At 35.6% G+C, this 18529-nt stretch overlaps 1 protein-coding gene across 4 annotated transcripts; it reads left to right on the top strand.

Annotated features, from left to right (window-relative positions):
- Window positions 1-418: 418 nt before the first annotated feature.
- On the top strand, window positions 419-16043 carry LOC123556609 (uncharacterized). Of its 4 annotated transcripts, none has more exons than XM_045347480.2 (8): window positions 420-673; window positions 4036-4359; window positions 4691-4853; window positions 5221-5405; window positions 5792-5839; window positions 13446-13613; window positions 13832-13928; window positions 14463-16043. In XM_045347480.2, the coding sequence occupies exons 1-8, from the start codon at window positions 646-648 to the stop codon at window positions 14506-14508; spliced, it is 1059 nt and encodes a 352-aa protein (XP_045203415.2). In that variant the 5' UTR covers window positions 420-645; the 3' UTR covers window positions 14509-16043. The 4 variants fall into 4 exon arrangements, with proteins under 4 accessions (XP_053398853.1, XP_045203415.2, XP_045203412.2 ...); XM_045347477.2 differs by having other exon boundaries at window positions 424-673; window positions 14443-16043; XM_053542878.1 differs by lacking the exon at window positions 13832-13928 and having other exon boundaries at window positions 419-673; window positions 14443-14576.
- Window positions 16044-18529: the final 2486 nt, after the last annotated feature.

Raw genomic sequence — 18529 nt, 5'->3', positions numbered from 1 at the left:
GTTTCAAATATTGACGATGAATCTTTCTTAAATGAGGAAGTGTTTCGCCATTCTAGAGTACACACTTATTCCTATCAAATTACAAAAAATCAGAAGAATGTCTAACATATTTCAATTTCCTTCTGTGTTTAAATATGCGATGAAGATACAAACACTTATGTGTAATTGAATTAGACAATCGCCATTGCTAGTTATGAGGCAGACTTTATTTATGTTAAGATTTAATTTAAACGCACTAAGTGTACTCTACTAAAACAATTAAGGAGTTGCTTAACACTGAATGTGGGCAAGTACTTGAAGGTGATTCACAATTCATTAAGTATTATAATTGACACAGGAAATTATGTTAAAAGTTGATATAAGCCTGTCTCCGGATAAATGTCCGTAAGTCACTAATTAAATTGATATCCTGCAAAGACATTTTATAACAAGCAACGGAAATAAGCTTTAATTGCTCATAACGATTTAAAAGCATTTGTTAATTTGTGTCTCATCAATAAGCAATCGTATCAAATTTGCTGGCAAAATATGGGAAAGTACCGATAGATAATTAGTACTGTTTTAACTAATAGGTATATTGTTGAGAAGCAATTTGCATTTGGGATGAAGGGAAGATACTCTGACAACTGTTGAAAAATAAACAATATGAATTTCATCAGTTCAACACTGATATGTAAGTAGAACTTTACCATATATCTGTTTTATCTTTGAAATGAATTCGTGTTCATGCACGCTAGTGTTACGCAGACCATTCTCACACCCTGGTACCGGCGCTTCCAAGTACAGGTGGCACTCGCACGTACAGCGCTCGATAAGCGATTTTGGAGGAGCGGTGGTGCAAGTATTTCTTATTGTATCTCCGGTAATTGAAAACTTTTTTGTAAAATGAAAGATATCTGCGCCCTATTGAATAATTGATGGCTATGTTCTGTGAGTGTCACAACATTTCATTTTGAAATAAACAAAATATGGCGAGTTAAACGCGAACGTTTGACTAAAAAATGTCAAATGTCAATAAAAACGCGTAGAATACACAGTAAATACTCCAAATGTATTTATTTTTGATACAGTATCGTAAAGCTATGTCTTCTTACAATAACCAGTTCAAATTCCAAGCCTAAATTTGTTATATTTAAAGAACGACTCGTTTTTAAAGATGGTAAATGGTTTCAAAACGGCACTCACATGGCACAGGAGTGTATTTTTTGACGCACAACAAGTACAGCTGGAGAAAAGTTTTTAGAAATGTGGAGTAATCGTCAGTAATTTGGTTTTAGTATAATTATTTAGGAGGCCAACATACTCAAAGTAAATCTAAATAATGATTATGTTTCTCAATTGCCTATTATTTAAACAATTTTTTACCAAAACTACAGAGAAATAATGTAAAATTGCAACGATTTTGTTCCGTCGTCAACGTATAACTTTTTAAAACACAACAAGACTTGATGTATGCCAGTCTGAGTAATTGCCCTTGGGTGTATCTAACTATAGGATATTTTTGTTGAAAGAAGAGTCTGTTACATGTAGCAGGATGTGATTAAAACTTTTTTTTTAAATAAAAATGTATACTACTGGTAACAGAAATGCGTAACCCTGAGTATGTTAGATTTAATATGTAAATCGTCGGGGAGCCGAGCGAAAACTGGCTGATCAGCGGGCAGCAAGAAGTTGAGGTTTGAAAGGCATAATGGTGGGGTCGCCGAACGAAACGACGATAATTAGACTTCTTAATTATCGGCACAGCCCCCGGGCACTCAGCCGCTTTACATCTTGAATCTCGATCAACGCCAGCCAACCCCACCCCTTCCCGCATTTTTGCTAGCTAACCACTCCGCGTTTAACTTTTCTTATTCTCGTGTTTTCGCTCGACAGGGTCGCGGGGCGAATTGACGAAATGGTATAAATCAGCCACCGTAAAAATCTTCTATTTCTCTGTTATGGGTGTTTACTGAATCTTATATCTAATAAAAAAAGTAAAATATTATTCGTAAGAAGTTCAACATTTATTATACATTCAATGTAGACGTATGGTAAGGTGTTAAAATTAAATTTAAAAAGAATAGAAAACTTGTCAGTTCGTTATAAATGAGTTTTACTAACTCTATATTCAAACCCCCACAAAAAAAATAGCGCATACAAAAACTAGCTAAAGTGAAAACATTATATGCTAAATCAATGACTTTAACTGCTTATACTGTTCAGGTATTTATCAGATATTTAAATCCAGCTACAGAAAGTTAGATGTTGCTTAACTTTACAAAATGATTGGCGTTTATGCAGTGTGGAGAACTTTAATCTGTTTCTTGCAAGACCGCCCCATAGTCGTGTTAAGATTTCAGTATCGACCTATATATATATGTCGTACGGATGCTCATAGCATTATACTGGTACTCATACTCAAAAACGTTGAGATTGACCTGAAATTTTGTTTAATAACGCCATTTAACCAACCGCATACGCACGCACAAACGAACGCAAGCACACACATATCTTCTTGCAAAACTTAAAGTCCACTGATCATTCCGAGTCCTGATGAATGTTTTGAAGCACGTTTTTCATTTTTCAACGAAATCCCAGGACATATTAAATTTATGCATTGATCAGTTTTCAAGAACCTTTTTAATAAAAAATAATGTTAAAATATTGTCGCAGTAAGTTTTTATATAGAAAGATCGACTTCTAGGAGTCAGCTTTTTAACAGTATAAAGATGTATGATCATAGAGGCACCACACTGAGAGTAAACCACAACAAGGTCTACATTTCTGAACACTTTTCTCGAGCTGTACTTGTTGAGCGTCAAAAAAAATGCACACCTGTGCCATGTGAGTGCCGTTTTGAAAGCCCTTACTATCTTTAAAAACGAGTCATTATTTAAATATAACAAATTAAAGCTTGGAATTTGAACTGTTTATTGTTAGGAGACATGAGTATACGATACTTATCAAAAATGAATACATTTGGAGTATTTACTGAATATTTTACGTGTTTTTTTTTTGACATTTGGCATTTTTGAGTCAAACGTTCACGTTTAACTCGCCGTATTTTGTTTATTTCAAAATGAAATGTTGTGACACTCACAGAACATAGACATCAATTATTCATCAGGGCGCAGATATCTTTCAGTTTACAAAAAGTTTTGAATTCCCGGAATTACAATAAGAAATACTTTCACCACCGCTCCTCCAAATCGCTTATCGAGCGCTGTATGTGCGAGTGCCACCAAAACTTGGGACCGCCGGTACCTTTGTATGAGATCATCCTTTCTCACAGAGAAGATATGTTCTATATTTTCTTATGTTTAATATCAAAGTACAGCAGCTTCTAATCGTAGGAGAGTCTAAGAAGGGTCATTGCATCTAATATAAATTGCTTGTGCTTAGTTTGCAATGTTGGCATGTTCATAATTCAACACTAAATTTCACAGTTTTAAAGTCAAAACTTGAAAAAAATGAAACTTTGTTACTGTGTCAGGTTAAATAACATTTACTGAATTGCTTGCTAAAGTTTTGGTCCTCGGTCCTTCGGGCCATCGACAATAGCTTTCTTTATTGACAAGCAGGATATTCATTAATTGTTTATTTGTATATTACATTACTTACATAAATCACCGTCAATACCTCAACAGCTGTTTGCTCGATAGAAAAATCTAAATTTAAGAAAGACATCATTGAAATTTATCTGTGATGATAGGAAATACTAATGAGATTCCAAAACTAACATCCTTCGATTCATTGGCCGACAAGCCATTAATTAAATATATATATACACTTGAATGATACTTAATGTGCAATACACAAAGACCCACCTACCCACATCAATTTCGGGTACCAATCTGTCTTACAGAATCAAAAATAAATGCTATGTCGCGAGGTTAAATAAGCTGGAATATTTACTTCAGTCTGACCTTTTGTCTGAATGAATTGTATGCTGATAAAACTGAAATTTGGTTTTCCAAGTAGTTTTATAAAGCTGATGTTAAACATTTAGCGTCTTTCTTTTCATATTTCAGAAACATATTTTTCTTATTGTAGGTATTGTTCTCATTGGCCAAAGCAGCAGTGCTGTCGGTAATTTATTCCTTTGCAATGATAAACATCTCATCAACATAAAATTGGAGTGTCCAGGTGATAACAAAATCGACATTATCGACGCCTGGGACATACTTTCGACACACAAATATAATTGCGAAAACAACGCGACTTTTTCGGAAACGCGATACGGCTTATCGAATGAAGTGATGCATAAAATTCTAATGAAATGTTTTTATCAGAGAAAATGCATGGTCAAACATTTCCGTGATGAACATGGGCCAAATAAACATCGTGGTATTGGAATCGAATACGCATGTATTCCAGGTAAATTGATAGTTTCCCTTCTACATTCAACATCATATAATGCAGATAGCTGCTTGATAATCATGGGTGTTTATATCAAACACAATTCTTTTCCAGAACGTATATATTTTAATTTGCCTAATGGACTGACAAATAAAACGTGGAACTTTTTCTTGAATATATATATCCTTACACGGTGTGTTTCATTGCATAAAAAGTGATTGTGGCATATTGAACATAATATATATTGAACAACGTGATACATACCTCTGCGCTGGCATTACACAAATGAGGCATATTCAAAGGCCAAACATGTTTCCTTAATGACGCTATAATTGCATTGTCATTTCAGATAAGAAGTTTATAAATTTATGTCATGGTACTCCGAAAATACCGCTCACAGATGTTTACCTTATCAACCAAATTTATGAACGAAATGAACACAGCAGATGTCACTGTGATCTTTCATATCATGGACGTTTTGTTGTGACTGTGACACATTTTCCAACAGAATGGTAATTTATTTCGCTTTTTTTAATTTCTATAAATCTTTATAATTTAAGGAATGCAAACTAAATAATATTACGCTGCTGGTGATGAAAGTCATGGAATGACACTGAGTTTCAAGCTTTACACATCGTTTTCATGCTTTTGACAAATGCGCGTTGTATCTGTTGCAGGGACTTTCTATAAATAACTTTTTTAGTATCAACTTAGATCGATCTTGTTTGTTTGTGCATTGGCCGCAGTTATCAGAATACTGAGAAAACATATTAATCGGTTAAAAGAGATGCTGAGAACAATTAAATTACAATAACTCTATTCGAAATATTGGAAAATTTTAATTTGCACTATCTTTCATATTATGTTTCATATGAGCAGGATGCATCTGAAAGTAAAAACTTGGAATATGACTTGTCCCCACGAAAAGGTATACAAAGATCAAGTGTACAAACATGAGACGGTTTATATAAATACAGATACTCCTAGGCAGCAATATACTGTAATAAACAATGCAGTGAACCGAAAAAAAGACGAACTCGCATTTCTTCTAGTGAATATATCAGGTAACTTCAAATCTATGTGGTGCAACTGGTAATATATAGGATATACTAATAAGTATAGAGTAAGCATAGAGCTAAAAGTCATCATGTAAACAGAGAAGTCGGGGCTCTCAAGACCACAAGACTCATTTCTTTTTAAATTTTTCCAGTTTAGTTCAGCATGGGACAAGACAACCATAAATAAACATCAGACTTAATCTCCAACAGGCAGGTTATTTACTGTCTTATTATGAAGCTTAAATTGCAATGATATACACTTATACATTTTCGAGATACGAAAGGCATATTATATTAGCGTCGGTGTCATGATATCAATAACATGGCATCGCTTTCATAGGCATCACGTTTACTCTGCCTTTATATTAATGAAAAATGGAAAATCATTTCAGCAACAGACGAAGAAAGCAACTTTACTTTACAATGTTATGGACCCGCTGGTAAGGCAAATTCAACTTTTAATGCCTTAGTTTAACCTAAGATAGTTATATTTATTCATAATTTTATCGTCTGTTGTCTACTTGTACATTCTGGAAGGTTTCAGTCTACTTGTATGCATATTAGTAAAGTCGCTTACACATGTGTCCCAGCCAAAAAATATATTCTGCTACATTGCATTAGTGTAAGCAACTGGAAGGATATATTTGTACAAATGTAAAGTAGTTTTACATGTTTTGTTCTGTATCTATAAACTCTGTAAAAAGATCCTTTGGAAGCAAAGAATGAAACCGGAATAATAGCAGGCTCAGTTTGAGTCAGTTCATGAGAGGTTTTGAAATGTGCAACACCTCTAAAAACATATTGTTTGTATTTCTTTCTTTGGTTTTCTTCATATTCATAATAGCTTATTCACAAATAACAATATACTACAATGTTTAACAATGTGCAATCAGTATTTGAACGCCGTTAAATGGCTTTCTAGCATAAAACTGCTGTTCTTGTCACTTTTCGGAGGTGTTTTAACAGGAGAGAAAACGTGTGTTAACAGAGAGATTCTCACGCTTACGTTCTGTTATAACACTTTTCTTTTATATGCGCGTTCCATAGTAAAGCGTAAACATATCACGGCCATAAAACGGATAATTCAAATGGAAATGATGTCAACGTGAAAACACAACTCAGGTGTTCGCGCATTTCATGAAAATCTGATGGCGTTGAGGGAGAATGTATTTTTTTCGCGTTTTATGCTACAATAGCGTTAGCGCAAGTTCATTTCATGTTATAACATCTTCAGAGTCCCTCAGGATACGTTAGTACCCTCCCCCTATGTGCTCGGACACCAACCAAACTTTCGGGATTCTGCAGACGTTATAACACAATAAAACATGCGTTATCCCTACAATAGAAACGACTTAGGGGTATCATTTAGGAACGACGAGAAGAAAACGCGGGAGCTACAAGAAGATGATCAAAGGAATATAGGCGTTTGTAAATTTTCTAAAATGTAGAGTTTGATATACCAAGATGTTTCAAAACTTAAGAAAATACTAAGAAAATCCTGCGATTTGAAAAAAAAATCGAACCTGAAATATGTTTTCATTATGAGAGTGTATGAGAATTTAATGAAATCTTTTACACTGAATGCAAGCATTAATACTTGGGGCAACATGTAAAGGTCTGTGTAATTGGTTTGTTTTGAGATAGTTACCGATGATTCAAGATATTTGTAAACTTCAAGATGACATTACCTAACAATATTATGTCAGCATTGCATTATTGCCTCGGCGATATATGACCTTTCTGTGTCGATTCGCCGTAAAACACATGTACTTGGTATATAGAAAGTTGCAGACTGTATCAAATAACGTACACGTTGCCATCGATTCGTAGCACGCCTCGAGTTTTGATTTGACAGATCAAGACGGTTTTACTAAATTGTGATCAAGAAAGGGAAACTCGAATAATTTCCAAAAATGATGACACGCTGTTGGATTTTATTATTGTAGTTCATAGCTTTTGTCGTATTCAATAGTAATTTAAAGGCACTTCTGCGAGAAGGTATTTTAAAACCCGTTTTTATGTGGATGTGGTTTACAAACTTTTAAGATCTTGCTTCAGGCTTATCTTTTTAACTGTATTTGGTATAATTATTAAACGTTACGTTTTACGACCTACGTTAGGTCACGACTTGTTTTGAGACATATCGTATGTTTAGTGTTCAACCATTTTATATATGGACACTACGCTTCTCTCTTTGATTGTGTCTGATGGAATAGAAGGGGGACTCTATTGTAAGCAGTTTTTAAATCCCGCCAGGGCTGAACTGATTTGATATCTGTCGTCTGGTCTGTTTCGTCGGGCCCTTTAGGATGTTTCTCTTGTTGCTGTGTCTTCTGCAAAGGACAAGAGCATTTTTGTCTTTTACATGACATGCCGTTTGTTTCCATTAGTGTGTTGGAGATTTCCCTGGTGGGATTAATTTTATTTACTGTCCCGTGTCTTTCGAACATGGCGGGGATAAGACTAATGTGCGCACAATTAACCAATTTATCTTCCCAGCTGTGTTCTTGCCAAGGTGGTACGCCACTGTGTTCCTTTACTTGTTCATTTTATCCTCGTGTGTTTGCTTTGTATGCGAGTGTTTGTAGTGTGCACGTCTTCGTGATGTGGGTTTCGGTTTGGGGAGGCTGCGGTTCTGGTACATGGCATTACCTGTTTTATGTTGTCCTTGTGTTTTGTTAACAGCTGGGTCTCCCAAGATAAATGCAGATTATAGAGGTATAAAATGTTTAATCACGTAAATGGTTGAAAGTGACTTCTAGCATGGGAGCACTTTCTTTACATTTTCGATTAAAGATATTTGCCGAAGAGTGAAATAGTGTTTGCATATTCATGTATATATTGTATCTGTCAAGTTTTCGGTTAACTATAATGGTGACAATATCTGAGGTATCTTCCAAGCAGTATACACGATGAAGGTTTCCTGATATAACCGTGGTTCCTAGATATACTCGACTTGATGTACCAATTGAACTTGCTGCCTTTTTTTAGACTTGCTGCTTTTGTTAGACTTGTTGTGCTTGTTAGACTTGCTGCACCCCCCTAAAACTTCATGCGCCTGATAGATGTACTGCGCTTTATAGACTTGCTTCACGTCTTAAACTTGCTTCGCTTCTTAGACGTGCTTCACTTCCTGGACTTGCTTCACGTCTTAGACTTGCTTCGCTTCTTAGACGTGCTTCGTTTCTTAGACTTGCTCCTCTCACTAGACTTGCTGCGCAACCTGGACTTGCTGCACTTGGAAGACTTACTCCTCCGAATTAGACTTGCTCCTTTTACTGGACTTGCTGCGCAACCTGGACTTGCTGCACTTGGAAGACTTACTCCTCCAAATTTGACTTGCTCCTGTGACTGGACTTTCTGCGCAACCTGAACTTGCTGCACTTGGAAGACTTACTCCTCCGAATTAGACTTGGTCCTTTTACTGGACTTGCTGCGCAACCTGGACTTGCTGCACTTGGAAGACTTACTCCTCCGAATTGGAATTGCTCCTGTTACTGGACTTGCTGCGCAACCTGGACTTGCTGCACTTGGAAGACTTACTCCTCAGAATTAGACTTGCTCCTTTTACTGTTTTACTGGACTTGCTGCGCAACCTGGACTTGCTGCACTTGGAAGACTTACTCCTCCGAATTGGACTTGCTCCTTTCACTGGACTTGCTGCACTTGGAAGACTTACTCCTCCGAATTTGACTTGCTCCTGTTACTGGAATTGCTGCGCAGCCTGGACTTGCTGCGCTTCGGAGACGTATTCCTCTAACTGAAACTCTTAAGTTTCGTTAGTGACAATTCTGGTTTCTTGCATACCAGACGGGAATTTCCGGTATCTATACCGGTGCTGGAAAAATCCTTCTAACACCCCTGGGTGTAAGATGACTCTCGTGCAGTAAATGACGTATAACGAACTACATATATGTAGAAAGTTTATGTAGTAATTTATATATCATTTAAAAAACGGAATAAAAATTTAATTAATAACTTGACAGTTCCTGTTGGATCCTGATAATACATTTCTCGATTCAAATCACGTTATTTTATCAAAAATTCATAACGTTACGCTGCAACTGATAAAACAAAACCGGAACAAAACATTGTTGTTTGTTTTGAAACGTCATGACGTCTTCCCTGTTTACGGACGTTGGTTTCCCGCGCTTTGTTTAAATACTGTGCCATAAGAAATAGTTCTAAAGCGAAAGCCGTTCAATTGATTTTATTGTTCTTATTATTTCTTGAAATCGGTATGCAAGAAAACGATTCTGTCATTGGTTATAGGTGCAAATGGAAATGTCCGGCTCTCGGGTAACTGCAAGGAGCCTCGTTACCGCCTAAACAGTTACCCTCGAGGCCGGATATTCCTATCTGCACCTACAACCAGTGAAAGAATCTTATATTCTTTCTGAATCTTATTTTTTTCTCTCTTTTTTTATTTCTAATTCCTTTCAAGTATTAATACAAAACGCGCGAACCGGATAGAGAGACGTCATTGTGACGTCACGCGAACAAAAATAGCACACACAAAATGACGGCAAATTGTGTTTGTTTTGTACAAATAAATTGATATTTTTGACAGTATCTGTGTAATCAGTTTTTATTTGTATAGCTTTGTGTGCTCATGCAAGCAATAAGCACGTTTACTTTTAATTAGGTATGTCCCTTTAATGCCATTTCAGGCAATACTTGTTAGCTCTAATATCAGTAGTCATATGGCTGTATACTAATATAAATACTGTTTCCTGGACTTGTAATTTCAACATGCATGGATAAATTGTCAAATATCTTCACGCTTTTCCATATTTCAAAAAGCAATATTTCTTGTGGGGAGCATGATTTTCTCATCTCAGTGTTGTTATATTTTCTGGTCCTTTGGGATCATTGATTTTGAAGTTTGAAAACTGCTTAAGCCGGTACCAGGGGGAGTGGGCAGTGTTGTATTTTTAATTACTGCTCATGAACAGACTCAATCAAACCGAGTCTGCCATTTCCACTGTTTGCCTTGTTCTCGGTGCTTCTGAGGGATATTCTTGACAGACTTTATTTATTACACAACTATGAAGTAAGACTCACAATTGGCAATGTTGAATTTTGGATTCAGATTTATAATGTAGTTTTTATAACAGAACCATTAATATCAAACCCACTCATGATGAAGGTTTTAATCGGTAGGGGTGTGTTATTCCAGAAGAATATATTTTAAGTGCAGTTGAATCAGTGACACATTGGTTAGCAGATTGGACTGCAACGCCAGCGTTCTAGGTTGGATACCCGGTCGTATGTGATATCGGGACTAGTCTTCAGTGCTGGATGAATTATTTAAACTAGTACTGTTCCAGCTGTATCGGCCCAGACTGAATACTGAGGAGATAAGTGTGACGCTTGCCATGGGCTCGGCTGGAAATAAGTTAATCCATCAATTCAAAGGTGGGAACTTCCGTCTACTATCCACGTTAAACAAGAAACTTTACCTTTGACATGTTTAATTCTCAGTCTTCAGAGACTATCAAGTTATAGTTGGAAACCACAATATTTGGAGGCAACATAAAATACAAATATGTTCCTTAAATTATTAAAGTAAACTGGTGCTATTTCAAGGTTCGATTTGACGGGGTTTTTTTGGAATCTGGAATCTGGATGTTGTTTCGACGACTGCATTGTGTAAAAGAATCAACAGCATTTTCCAGTTCATTCACACTTAATTGATATATCATATTTAAAATTTACTTATTCAGATTTGAATAATTTATCATTTTCCTGGAGCCCAGACAAAAACCTTATCACCAGAAACATTGATATATGAATTTACAGCGTCCTTGACCACTTCCGATTTATCTTGTTTGAAAGAAGACTTTAACACCTCACACTTTTCTCTAGATCTCTTGAGTAAAACAAACATTCGTGACACTTGCTCCACCTACCACGGTTTGAAAATTTGTAGCATTCCTTACGGACAAAATATTCAAAAGATGATAATAAATAGTGCTTCTTTCAGATATTTGACTCGAGGGTCGAATCTGTCAATTACATTTAAGATCATAGCTTTATATGAAGTCAATATTTTGAAGTATGTAATACTGCCAAAGTTTTCATAAGTTCAAGACTTCTCAACAATTCACTTTATTCTATATAATATAAATCACATAATGTTTCCGCAAAATTCACTTTTTAACTTTCCAATATCAGGTCGTCCTTGAAGAAGAATAAATTGCCACCATGAATACGTCCTATTTTCCGTTTGAAACTTGCATTTAAAAACAATTGATGGCTTTCTCACATGTAGAATTCAACACCCTGAGCAAGGCACGAACCCACATTAGTGAGGGGGAAGTCATTTGTAGTCAGTGACCTTAACCACTCTGCCACCGAGGCCTCAAAGAAATATTCTAGGCGCTAGTTCGTAAATCAAAACGCTGACATGTGTAACAGTTTGTAGCAGCCATAAGTAGAACAATTTAAATGTTTTGAAGTTTGCATTCTATTAGTAGGTCCTAAAAACTTCTATCCACATTTTCTTAGTTTAAGAATGCAGTATATGGCAAATTGTAACCTTGTCAGTTTATTTCATAAATTTTAAAAAGTTCTGTTTTCCTTAAAGCTTATATTGATATGTTACATATTAAGAATGACATTGGTACTACTTTTCAACCATCAGTATTGAATTTCAACTTTGCTGCCATATTTTATTACTATGCCGTTATGTATTCGATCTTGACTTCAAATAAAATTCTTACTATTCTTACTAAAACACATTTATACCTCTTAATGATAAAAGCTTGCATTTATAATATTTGTAATAAGTTTATGAAGTTTTATTTAAATATTGATTTTTATACATGAAACAAAAATGCAGATTTAGGCAGAAGATCTTTGTGTTGTCCGTTTATTATGGTTAATTGTAGTTATTCTTTAAAAGATATATGAGCCGCGCCATGAGAAAACCACCATAGTGGCTTTACGGCCAGAATGGATCAAGACCAGCCTGCGCATCCGCGCGGTCTGGTCAAGATACATGCTGTTCGCTTTCAAAGCCTATTGGATATAGAGAAAATGTTAGCGAACAGTATGAATCCTGAGCAGACTGCGCGGATGCGCAGGCTGGTCTGGATTCATGCTGGTCGCAAAAACATTATGTTGGTTTTCTCGTGGCGCGGTTCATATGTGTTTTTTAATACATGCTTAAAAAATTCATCTCAAATATAAAATCAAATGTATGAGTGGCAGGGTGTAGCAAAAGTCCCTGCTGCAATTTAATGTAATACCTATTGATATTAAGAAAAATAAAGAAAAATATTAAGAGTTACCAGTCTTTAGTTATCATGACCCGCCGCCAGGAGGCGGTGGGTTTATTGGTATGCTAAAATATTTTCATGTGTGGGACATAGAGCAAGTCACGTGACAGGTTTTCGATCCTGATGTGTGATACAGTAATACTTTTTTTAAATTATTTAAATGATAATATATATAATACTTTGGTCACTTGACACATTTCGACCATGTTCGTAACACACCGTAAGTTACAACCATCTCGGCTGACGGTGACCTAATTCACACGATCCTTTTATTTACATTTTTATTACTACAATTTTAGCCTTTCATGTGGTACATTTGACTTAGATACAAGAATTTTATAATTTGGTGGCGATGTAGGATTACCTCGATTATCGGCGATTTGTGAAATTATGCTTTTTCTGAATATTAAATTGTAAAAACAGGTTGTGTATGACGTCATCAATATCCGCGTACATAACATGTAAACAAATAATCAGCTGTTCAGTGAGCTGATAAGCTTTGATAGAGATGAGTAAATGGAAATGTGTTTACATTACTTCTGATATGATTCTAGTTAGGAAAGTGTGGTTAGTTTGCATAAACTATAGATATTAGATTTTTTAGGATATAATTAAATATTTTTAGATTGCCGTGACCTGTAGATGACCCCAGCCAATTATTTTTTAGATTATTAAAAGTTCATTTATTATGATTGATCTAAATATATATTTCTGGCGGCGGAAAAACTTTTGACTTGTTGCTTTATCGTTTGTACATTTGTAGCCGGTCCAGGGCATCACTCAACAAAGAAACAGCCGACTTCAACTGTGGAGACACCATCTGCGGCTAGATATGCAGCTGTTTCTTCATTTATAACGGCTGTATGTCTGCTTGGAATTTGTGCATCTACATTTCTTATTTACCGCCGATTTGTGACGAAAAAAGAAATTGGTATGTGTCTTAGTTCTAAATATAAAGTAATACCCTTGAGAAATATTCGAACATAGTTCTAAAGTATACTATACAGGTTAGTGTGACAGTGTCTGTATCACTGACGTCGCGATGATTCTTATGCCGGGTGTCACACTTTGATTGAGTGGTTGTATCAATTACTTTTGTACAATTTAATTTATGTATCCTCTATATAAAACCGATAGCTATTTATACAGATTCAAGTCGCAACAACGCGAGCATGAGGTCTCTTGGTGCGGTCAGTACAGTCGAAAGAAACTTACATGCGTCAGTCTATGTAGACTGTGGTGGAAGGTAACATATTTTGAAACATCAGAAACATTTGTATTCAAACACCTTTTTGCAATATTGCAAGATTCTTTAAATGTTTAATTGTACATGTATTGTAAGGTAGTCAAGTTGAACTGCTTTGCAACTGACCTAAAACATATTCTCGTAATTAACATCACTATATAGAAACTGGATACATAAATGTGTTCGGGTTCATAAATCGCGTTTCAGCTCACAGCATTGATCTTGCATGTAGTTAGGTCTAATAGGCTTTGTTTCTGACAAACTGTGAAACCTCATGTACTTAGTATTGGTTATGAGTTTTAATTAACATAACGTGTAGCAAATGCAATTATTTCAGTCACAAGTATTCATAGAAAATGTACTTCAGTAAGAAAAATTACTTTACCTAAAAACACTTCGTTATTTAGACATTCATTTCTCTCTTGTGACACAGGTACCAGTAAAATTACTTTAAACTGCAACTGAAGTTTTGCGAAATTTAATTACTGCATATTTTCTATTATCTTTTTTGAAGATTAAGTCATTCCTATGCAGAAATTGGGAGTCTTTCAGACTATCGTCATTACGTTATGCCAGATGAGACATCTCAACAGAGCTTAAAAGTCAAAAGTCGATATAAGACATTGGTAGAAGAATGTTACTCGGGAGATTCCCAAAACAATGATGGAGAAACTTCAAATGGATGTTATTCTAAATCAAAGGATTAGTCAGAAGATTCAGGGTGGAAAGAATAATGACAAAAACTGCTCAGATAACCACAGAGGTTCAATACCCGTTTCTGGCGCAATGCAAGACCTGTCGGTTGACAACACCACACGTATATTTCTTGAAGTGAAAACTAAGCCAAGACCTTGTTTAAGCCCAACAAAAGAAGCAGCTGACAGCAGAAATAAGGATAATAATATCAGTTTTCCAGCAATGTTCATGGAGAAAAGTAACAAAGAAAGCGTGGACTATTCGATTAAAATGATTCCGAATGAACACTATGATCCTTCAGGTTATTTAGATTTAGACGTCCCTGAAAAAACCAGCAATGCTAATTTGATGAACTGGAAAATGGAAGTATATTCCGTCGAACAAATAGCAAAAGCAAAACGATCAGACCCTTTGAAAAAGTCTGAAAATTTAAATGAGGTTGGAAAAAGAGGAGTAACAATCGTGCAAAAAGGTGTACATGGTACATCGCCTGAGCAGTACGACTATACTCACAACCGTGAAATCTTGTTTTCGGAAGATGGACCTGCGCATACACGTGCAGATTCATACGAATATTGTGCTCCAAATGAAGACGTCCGCAATCTTGTTTATAAGCAATAACGTCGTGGTAGTGAATATTGTGAGAAAACAGGTCAAAACATGCTGAAAGCTGTTCGCGTTTAAAAATGTACTGACAATGAGCAACGTCAACATTACATAACGCGTTTATGCAGCGGTTAGGTAGATTGACAACTTTTTAAATAGGTTTATAAATTTTGTAAATGCTCAAATACTCAAAGTTATCAGCTGTCAGGCACTTGTCATCAAATATTTAAGTCGCTCGATTAAAATACATACAGTTGTTATTTTGGAGATATTCCTGAAGCAAGATACCATGTTGGTACACTTTTGGCGAATTTGAATGAATAGTGAAGGCAAATGATTAAAATCTATAATGATGTAAATGCTTTCTTTTTAAACGCTAACGAAAAACTGATACAATCTGATAAATGCTGGCTCAGTGTATGGTCTTTTATTATTTTTAGTGTATATGTAACCATCTTTTCAGAACTATGTATGTCACTAATGAAGGTAGAAATAGTTCTGAATTCATCTTTAAACTTTCTTTGATTATGTAATTATCATTATTCTAATTGGTATGATTTTGCAAGCGTGCAATTTTAAAGCATCACAGTGATTATGTTATTTCAGATAAGTACCACGAAACTGTTATTACTTAAGCCAATACACACATACAACAAAAGACGCTAAAGACAGTCAATCGTTCTTGATTATTTTTTTCGGATCTTGTACTACTGTGTAACATTTTTTCTTATTTTATAACATTCAATTGTTTTCGTATATCTTTTCTGGCATTGGTAATGCGACTATTGTTATTAAAATATTACTTAAAACACATGTTTATTATTACTCTTTAATTATTCACCACCAAAAGAAAGGAGAAAAGGAGAATCACAGTCTACGAGTCCGTCGGTCCATAAGTAAAACATTTATATTCAGAGTCATCATGTTCCGATGGAGGATAAACAATACGACATGCATTTCTGAAAAAAGAAAACGCATTCTTTGGAAGGGAGCCATAGTTTTGTCGTTGGTGGTGGTCCGTATGTCGGGCATGAGGGTCCTGGATATGGTTACATCACGTAAGGAGGTGACGCATAAATGATTTCATGTTTACTGTCCCATATCAATAGTTGCCAAAAAAGATCTTTGACTTTTAATTAGATAAGTAGAGTTATTTGTTCGCCCGTATTGAAAAATAAACGGGCGTAGTATGTGCTGGCGCTTGCTCCAGTCCGTGCTGTTTGTCCATCAGATCTCGTGTCGGGAGTATAACTTAATAACCATTCAAAGTACTGACGTAAAACTTGGCATATTGGTATATGGCGATGAGATAATGTCCAGAGCACATAAATTTCTCAAGTAGATCAAAGGTCAAGGTCACAAATGGATTTAAAATGTTTCCTTTGTATTTTGTGCATAATTTCAAAACTATTCAAGGTATTGACTTTAAACATGGAATAAAGGTGAGTGGTGATGAAGTGATTTGAGGAGCGTAACAATCAATATCCCTTTCCTCCACAACGTTACCCCACCCCCATTCAAAAACAAATTACTTTTCACTTCATTGTTTCTTAGAATTCAATCACCACTGCTGCGCACACACGCACACACACAAATATGTAGGTAGCACGTTCATCATGAGATAACATGACAGAATTTGTCGAGGATACTTAGATTATACACTTCTATTTGGGTTCTCTTTATTTAATTGATTTTGCAGTTTGTGTGTTTGACTAAGATATCTTGCTTGCTTCTAACGTGAAAAAAATAATATGTCATGGTATATGCTGCCGTATATCAGTTTCATTTAGAATAAAGAAAAACAGCTATTAAGTGTGTTTTAGGGATCATTGGTAAGAAAATGAAATCCGGCCAGATGAGGGTTGAAATTGGCTATTTTGATTAGACGACAAGTTTTTTGCAGTTTTGCTTTAAATATAGATAAAACACAAAGATATTACATTTTCCATGTTTCGGATGTCTTTTTCTCAAAAAGGGGGCCTCCGTGGCCGAGTGGTTAGAGTCGTTGACTTCAAACCATTTGCCCCTCATCGATGTGGGTTCGAAACCTCATTTGGGGCGTAGAATTCTTCACGTGAGGAAGCCATCCAGCTGGCTTACGGAAGGTCGGTGGTTCTACCCAGGTGCCCGCTCGTGATGAAATAGTGCACGGAGGGGCAACTGGGGTCTTCCTCCACCATTAAAGCTGGAAAGTCGCCATATGACCTAAAATTGTGTCGGTGCGACGTTAAACCCAACAAAATAAATAAATAAATAAATTTTCTCAAAAAAATGCATACTTGTAGCCTAAAGATTGTTAATTTCTACCAGTTAAATGTATAAAACGACAAAACAGGGCAAACGTAGGCTACAGCTGGGATAACTGATTGAACATTTTGTCGCGTCCATTATTTTTTTGCAAAATTTTACGTGTTGTCTTACGTAACAGAAAATGCCGTAAAGCCATACTAGAACAGTTATTGTTGGTATCAAGCTAAAACCTTGTATTTTGTCATGCATTTAGTTTACTTGTACATATCAGATGAAACGGGCACAATCTTAGAAAAAAAGCTTTTTTTTATAGGCATACAGACACTAAATAGGAAAATGGCGTGAAACGGATTTAAATACTCCTCATTTTGTTTGCTCTAAAGAGCTATCTTCCATATTTTCTTGCAGAAATCACATGAGATGTCTCTGTTTGACATGTAGGCAGCTTTCTTATAATGAAATAATAACATCACAGAATTTATCGTGGATACCAAGATAAGATCATACACCACCACTACTCATTTTGTAACTGATTTTGTGTGTTTGACTGAAAATATTTCGCTTGCATCTAAGATAACTTTTCCACCACTGACAATATTCTGCAAGAAAATGTTAGTTACAGACATTTAAAATGGGTCCTGGTGTTGGCTGAAGCCATTGAAAAAATTTCAATTTTATATATCGTATAATATTCAAATTTTTTATAGAGTAAGAAGAACAGATATTTAGTGTGTTGTAACCTTCTTAGTTAAGTTTCTTATGTATTTTTTTTTTTTTTTGGGGGGGGGGGGGGGGCTAATCTGGGTGGGTTAACCGCCGCACCGATATAATTTTATTTCACATAGCGACTTTCCAGCTTTGATGGTGGAGGAAAACCCCAGGTGCCCCTCCGTACATTATTTCATCACGAGCGGACACCTGGGTTTGCACATTATTTAACACAAATAAAATCCGATGTAACTACATTCTAGTCGCATACTTCAGCGTTCAGCAAACATCTCATACAGTTTTTAACTTCATCGAAATATTTATATTTAAAGGTAGGTAAG

This window comes from Mercenaria mercenaria, chromosome 5, assembly GCF_021730395.1.
Source record: "Mercenaria mercenaria strain notata chromosome 5, MADL_Memer_1, whole genome shotgun sequence".
NCBI lineage: Eukaryota > Metazoa > Mollusca > Bivalvia > Venerida > Veneridae > Mercenaria > Mercenaria mercenaria.
This window is presented reverse-complemented; position numbering and strand designations above follow the sequence as displayed.

Bases quoted from the DNA above. Each gene is read 5' to 3' on its own strand.
- LOC123556609 (XM_045347477.2), top strand. From the start codon at position 646: ATGAATTTCATCAGTTCAACACTGATAT. The intron at 674-4,035 runs GTAAGTAGAACT...TTCTTATTGTAG, and splicing joins CATCAGTTCAACACTGATAT to GTATTGTTCTCATTGGCCAA. The intron at 13,929-14,442 runs GTAACATATTTT...TCTTTTTTGAAG, and splicing joins TATGTAGACTGTGGTGGAAG to ATTAAGTCATTCCTATGCAG.